The 6446-nt window shown below is 46.0% G+C and overlaps 1 protein-coding gene across 1 annotated transcript in view; it reads right to left on the bottom strand.

Moving 5' to 3' along the window:
* Nucleotides 1-6446, bottom strand: part of SFSWAP (splicing factor, suppressor of white-apricot family) — a 94965-nt gene that overhangs the window by 32405 nt on the left and 56114 nt on the right. The window contains exons 12-13 of the mRNA XM_011981955.1: nucleotides 3445-3675; nucleotides 1817-2007 (exon numbers count right to left, since the gene is read on the bottom strand). Coding sequence (XP_011837345.1) covers nucleotides 1817-2007; nucleotides 3445-3675 — 422 coding nt within the window. The remainder of the gene's footprint in view (nucleotides 1-1816; nucleotides 2008-3444; nucleotides 3676-6446) is intronic.

The following is a 6446-nucleotide window of genomic DNA, read 5'->3' as shown; positions in this document are numbered from 1 at the left end:
TAGCCAGGATGGTCTCGATCTCCTGACCTCGTGATCCGCCCGTCTCGGCCTCCCAAAGTGCTGGGATTACAGGCTTGAGCCACCGCGCCCGGCCGGCTTATTCTATACTACGGGAAAAAAAGAGCTACAAAAGACATGTGGGGCCACTTGGAGCAATGTGACTGCGGCCTGCAGAGGAAGTGATGTACCATCAGTGGGCAATCTGCGTGCGGCACTGTGTTTCCCAGGGGAAGGCCCTTCATGGGTATTCAGGGTAGAGCGGTCACCATGTCTGCAAACGACTCTCAGCGAGGGCGAGCACGCATGGGTCAGCGTGCCCACATATAGATGAGTAAGCATGCGCATGCAATCGCCTGGGCACTGGGGGCATCTTACCATTCTTTCCAATTTTTTGAAGGTTTGCAAACTTTTCAAAAAGTAAAATTCCCAGAGTTACTATCTTTTTTATTCTTTCCAACTTTTATTTATTTCATCACCCAGGCAGTGAGCACAGTAGCTAATAGAGAGGTTTTTCATCTTTACCTTCCTCACTCCCTCCCTCCCCACTCAATGAGGCCCTCGTGTCTGCTGTTCTCTTCTCTGTGTCCATGTGCACTCAATGTTTAGCTACCACTTATAAGCGAGAACATGTGGTGTTTGATTTTCTGTTCCTGTGTTCATTCATTTTTTTTAGGAGAGAGATTAGGTTGAGAAAGATTTTATAAAAAGATTTTTTAAGTGCTCTTGAAATAACATAAAACCACAACTTTTTAGCTATTGTCTAATTGTAGATCTAAACCCATCCTAATATTATAGTTCAAATGTTAAGTCAGCTTTTAATTCATCTACAATTATAGGACTAGTTACTAAAATGCCCAGTTTTGTCATAGTTTATTGATACAAAGACAATCCTCCTTTAATCCTCAAAGGATGTGTCCTACTCTATTATTTTTCTTACTTTAAAAGAGTTATGTCTCCAAAATGCTCCTAAACTCCCCAAAGAATTTCTGGATATTCTTGTAGTTTAAATACAAAATAAAATTCAGAGACAGAACTGCTATAAAAAATCTAAAATTAAACTTAAAAGATTCTAAATTGATGTGACTAAAAAAAAAAAAAAAAGCAGCGTTTTTGCTGAATATGATTAATTACGGTACTGCTGCTGCTGAAGGCATCAGTGTTTCCTGAAGGCCTCTGGTCTCAGACACCCATGTGAGCAATCCCCCTGGCACAGGAGCCAGTGTCTACTGAAGGCCTCTGTTCTGAGCACCTTCCCTTGGCGCAGGAGACTTGTAAGGCAGCCATGTGATGACCCCCATGTAAGGCTATATCTCTGCTCACACCACTGAGGAAGGAGCCATGTACTCCCGGAGTCTGTTCTCTTAACTCCCTTTTCCTTTTTCTCTTTAATTAAAGTGTTGACATTGATACAGACTGTGGCAAAAGGATTTCTGCCCTAAGTGTGAGCTCAGTACTGGTGCTGCTGCAGAGGCGGGGCTCCAGGAAAGTGTATCCACCACATTTCCCCAGCAGGACCCATGGGAGTGACTCCCCAGGCCCTCCTGCCCGCCCCATAAGGGCAGCCATGAAGCAGAGGCTCCCCCGAAATCGCAGGCAGTATTTGCTGTTTATGTGAACGTGCACTTACGGGGCAAACTCTTGTCAAATTCTTCGATTCACAGCTATAAAGCAAAAGCCAACCCACGTAGGAAGGAAGAGCTGGGGGCTCATATCCCTCACTCAGGCCAGAGACAGGCAGCTGGAGGGAGACACATCCTCCCTGCTTCTATGTACCACGCAGCCCCGCAAATACCAATGTGGGATTTCTTTACTGTACCTCAACACTGAAAGGACTCTCCTCAATTTTCCCAGCTTCTGCTTCCGGCAGAGGATTTTTGAGGGTCTGTAAAAATAATGCCGCTTTCCTTTTACGTTCTGCTTGAAGCTGTTTCTCTTTCGACTCCTTGGACGCCTGGGCCAGCTTTTCCCGGGCTGCAGCGGCGAGGCGATCTTCCAGCTTTTGCTTTGCTTGAGGAATAAACAAAGAGAAAAGAGAAGTTTAGAGCAAGCAGTATTTTATCTGACCTTAATTTTCACAGGTTGCAAAAGCGTCACACGATGCAGTCAGTTAGAGTTTCTGAATAGGTACATACATCGGACAAACCAAATTTTGAAAGAATTAGTTTATAACGTGCCCTTTTTTGGATATTTTACTTTTAGAGTTAGAAGGCTGATGAGACTCTATACTAACGAAAGCTGGAATAATGAAAACCTCAGAATGGCTCTCAACATATATCCAAAATATTCACACCAGGCAATGGATACTCTATGACAAGTGTTTTATTCCAAATGATCCGACAGTTGGTTAGTTTACACACAGGAAGTACAGATTCAGATGTACAGGCATGAGGACAAGTTTGCTTAGGGAGAACATCACAGCACAATGGAAGTTCTTGATGGTGGATTGTGGTTGAAAAATGGCCTTTTTTTTTTTTTTTTTTTGAGACAGAGTTTTGCTCTTGCTGCCCAGGCTGGAGTGCAATGGCGCGATCTCAGCTCATTGCAACCTCTGCCTCCCGGGTTCAAGCAATTCTCCTGCCTCAGCCTCCCAAGTAGCTGGGATTATAGGCGTGCGCCACCATGCCTGGCTAATTTTGTTTTTTTAGTGGAGACGGGGTCTCACCATGTTGGCCAGGCTGGTCTCTAACTCCTGACCTCAGGTGATCCACCCACCTCAGCCTCCCAAAGTGCTGGGATTACAGGCATGAGCCACCTCGCCCGGCCTGAAAATTGGCCTCTTTTAAATGTTGCTTGATCTGAATGTGTGTATACAGGAAAAGCAATTTAAGAAAATCAGTTAGAATAGATAACAACCACAATGCAGCAACCATTATTTGACTGCTTTAATGCAGAATAGAATTTATTTTGGAGTCAGGATGGGAAGACTATATGCTGTCCCCATGCTGCCGGCAGTGTTGGGGCGGGTGTGGTGGCCACGCTGTGGCCCATGAAGATGAGCTGCAGCCCGAAAACCAGCTGGGTACACACCACCTTTAAGGGCCCAATGGTTCTGTTGGGAGGCAGCCTCACGAAAGGGCATCTCCTAGTTTGGTTCCTGAGCTGGGAAGCAAGGCTGAGCCTTTTACCCTGGGGCTGCCAGTCAAGCGCAAAGTGAGCCTCCATTAATGCATTCCACTGTGGCGCATGAGGGCTAAGACGGCCAACTCAGTTTCTTCGCAAACAAACTGCCAACGGCACTGCATTTGAGGTTCAGTGAAGAGCAGAGCTCATTCCTTTAACAGAGAATGTTTCAAAACCTCAGACATGTTACACAACTCCCAAATGGGTCTGATTTCCAAAGGCTTCAGATTCTAGTTGGCAGCCTTGAGATTTTTTGGCTTAGCAGATAAATCTTATATTTATGTATTTCCTTTCTTTCAAGAAGTTTAAAAGCTATCAACAAACCTTGCTTTGCTTCTAGCTCCTCCTGGGTAAGTTGAGGCTTCTTCTCCTCAACAACTACACAGGGTGGGGCAACTGCTGGGTTAGTGTTTGCAGCACTACTAGAACTTTCTTGGCCTTCTTTGCTTTCTTCATCATCATCACTGTCATCATCTAGCTTAACACGATTTTTTTCCAGGGGAAGCAGATCATTTTCTTTGGCCTTGATTGCAAAGCTTATTGGAGCAAAGGAAGCTATTGAGGAAAGGTGAGAATTATGATACATGTTACAGAGTGGAAATCTTTGCAGGCCCTGCTACCCACCTGAGCACAGGCTGCTGGGAAGGGGATGACCAGCATGGAGCCACATCATACACAGGGTCTCTGGTGGGGACGCCGTGCCATCAGAGCAGACCTGGACAGACGTGCACTGCACGGCGCGGGGCTGGGGCAAGCCCCTGAACTGTGCTGTGAGAACGGCACTGACTGGGCACTGCATGGCAAGGGCACACTTGCTGATGCCAGGGCAGTCACCTGCAATTTTAAATGGCCAATTCTTGTCATTTCTCTCTCTTTTTTTTTTGAGATGGAGTCTCGCTCTGTTGCCCAGGCTGGAGTGCACTGGCACGATCTTGGCTCACTGCAACCTCTACCTCCCAGGTTCAAGCGATTCTACTGCCTCAGCCTCCCGAGTAGCTGGGATTACAGGCGCCCGCCACCACGCCCGGCTAAATTTTTGTATTTTTAGTAGAGATGGGGTTTCACCGTGTTAGCCAGGATGGTCTTGATATCCTGGCCTTGTGATCCACCCGCCTCGGCCTCCCAAAGCGCTGGGATTACAGGCATGAGCCACTGTGCCCGGCCTCATTTTTCTTTAAAAAAAAAAAAAAAAAAAAAAAAGCTCACGGCTCAGCATATATCTAAATTTGCTTCAAGAGGCATATGATGTGACTCCACTATAAACAGGTCTCTTTCAAAAATTCCCCATGATACAAAATAGCCTTTTCTTACAAACCAAAAATTACAGAATCCATGCCTTTATTCAGCAAACATTTTTACCTACTTTGTGACAGGCATTATGTTAGACCATTTTCCACACCTGTAAGAAAATTTCAAACCCAGCGTAACAAAAATTTAGAAGCAATCCCTCCTCCTAGAATATCCAGAAAGTTTAATTTAAGGGAAATATGGAGGCCCTGAAGAAAAAAAATCATCTTCCCTGCCCCACCACTCAATGAACAGAGTCCCTTTCTCTTTCAGATGCTGTGATAAATGGCTCTTGACAAGAGCTAACTGGTTGCAATAAGATACAGTATTTTAAAAAACCATTAGTTGTTATTTATGAAGAATATTCAAGTAACCCACAATGAAGGGGATGCTAAGTGCACCGCAAACCAGGTGACTGAGAGGGAGGTGGGTTCTGGGTAAACAAGGAAGCTTCTGGAAGGGCTGCAACTTATGTTTGTGATGCTCTGCGGCACGCGGCGGGCTACCTGGCTGGCCCCTGGGGGAGGTCCTCCCGCTTTAGCAATTTACGGCTTCAAACCCGGTGTGACACGAAGTAGACAGTCAAGTATGTGATAGCCCGGACCCTCTGAAATATAACCACTTTTCATCAGCAACTGCCTCAAGGGACAGGGCACACACCAAGACACTAATACCGGGACAGCAGTACTTTATAACGTCAAAATAATAAGGAGCAGGGCCGGCAGCTGAAGCCAGATGATGAGCACATGTGTGGGGTGTGAGTGGGCATTATATGATATTGTTTTCGTACATGTTTGAGATTTTCCATAAGAAAAAAGAAAAACTGGCCGGGCACAGTGGGTCATGCCTGTAATCCCAGCACTTTGGGAGGCCGAGGTGGGTGGATCACAAGGTTAGGAGTTCAAGACCAGCCTGGCCAACATCGTGAAATCCTGTCTCTACTAAAAATATACAAATTAGCTGGGTGCGGTGGCGGGTGCCTGTAATCCCAGCTACTTGGGAGGCTGAGACAGGAGAATCACTTGAACCCGGGAGGCGGAGGTTACAGTGGGCTGAGATCACACCACTGCACTGCACCCGCCTGGGCGACAGAGTGAGATTCTGTCTCAAAAAACAAAACAAAAAAAACAAGGCTAGACTAAAACATATCACGAAATGATTTAGTAACAATTATTTCCAAACCATCTCCCCAAATTAGAAAAATATGCAAGTATTAAGATGAAAGCTTCTGGAACACTTTCTAGTGATGCTTATTTCATTTTACATTTTATTTTCTTAATATTTTTTGAGACAGGGTTTCACTGTATTGCCCAGCCTGCAGTGCAGTGGTGCAATCATAGCTTATTGCAGTCTTGACTTCCTGGCCTCAAGCAATCCTCCTGCCTGAGCCTCCCGAAGTGCTGGGATTACAAGCATGAGCAACTGTGCCCAGCCTCAAGTGGACATTTTTTGCTTTTTTGAGACAGAGTCTCACTCTGTCGCCCAGGCTGAAGTGCAAAGGCACAATCTCAGCTCACTGCAACCTCTGCCTCCCAGGTTCAGACGATTCTCCTGCCTCAGCCTCCCGAGTAGCTGGCATTACAGGAGCTCGCCACCATGCCCAGCTAATTTTTTGTATTTTTAGTAGAGATGGGTTTCACCATGTTGGCCAGGCTGGTCTCGAACTCCTGACCTCAGGTGATCCACCTTGTCCGGCCTCTCAAGTAGACATTTTAAAGCTAGTATCTATACATACCAAACACAAAGCCAAAACCACAGCTACTTACACTAAGAGTGGCCTATGGCACACGGCCCACAGGCCTCCCTTACTCAGCCTTTACAGCTCCACAGAACGGACACTGAGAGGCTTCCCATTTTACAGATGGGAAAACCGAGGGTGAAAAGATTAAGTAAGTTTCTCATGGTACCTCAGGTCAGTGCAGGGAATCAGGAATTACTTCTTTTTTTTTTTTTTTTTTTTTGAGATGGAGTCTCGCTCTGTCACTCAGGCTGGAGTGCAGTGGCCGGATCTCAGCTCACTGCAAGCTCCGCCTCCCGGG

The sequence above is a fragment of the Mandrillus leucophaeus genome, unplaced genomic scaffold, assembly GCF_000951045.1.
Source record: "Mandrillus leucophaeus isolate KB7577 unplaced genomic scaffold, Mleu.le_1.0 Scaffold232, whole genome shotgun sequence".
Taxonomy (NCBI): domain Eukaryota; kingdom Metazoa; phylum Chordata; class Mammalia; order Primates; family Cercopithecidae; genus Mandrillus; species Mandrillus leucophaeus.
This window is presented reverse-complemented; position numbering and strand designations above follow the sequence as displayed.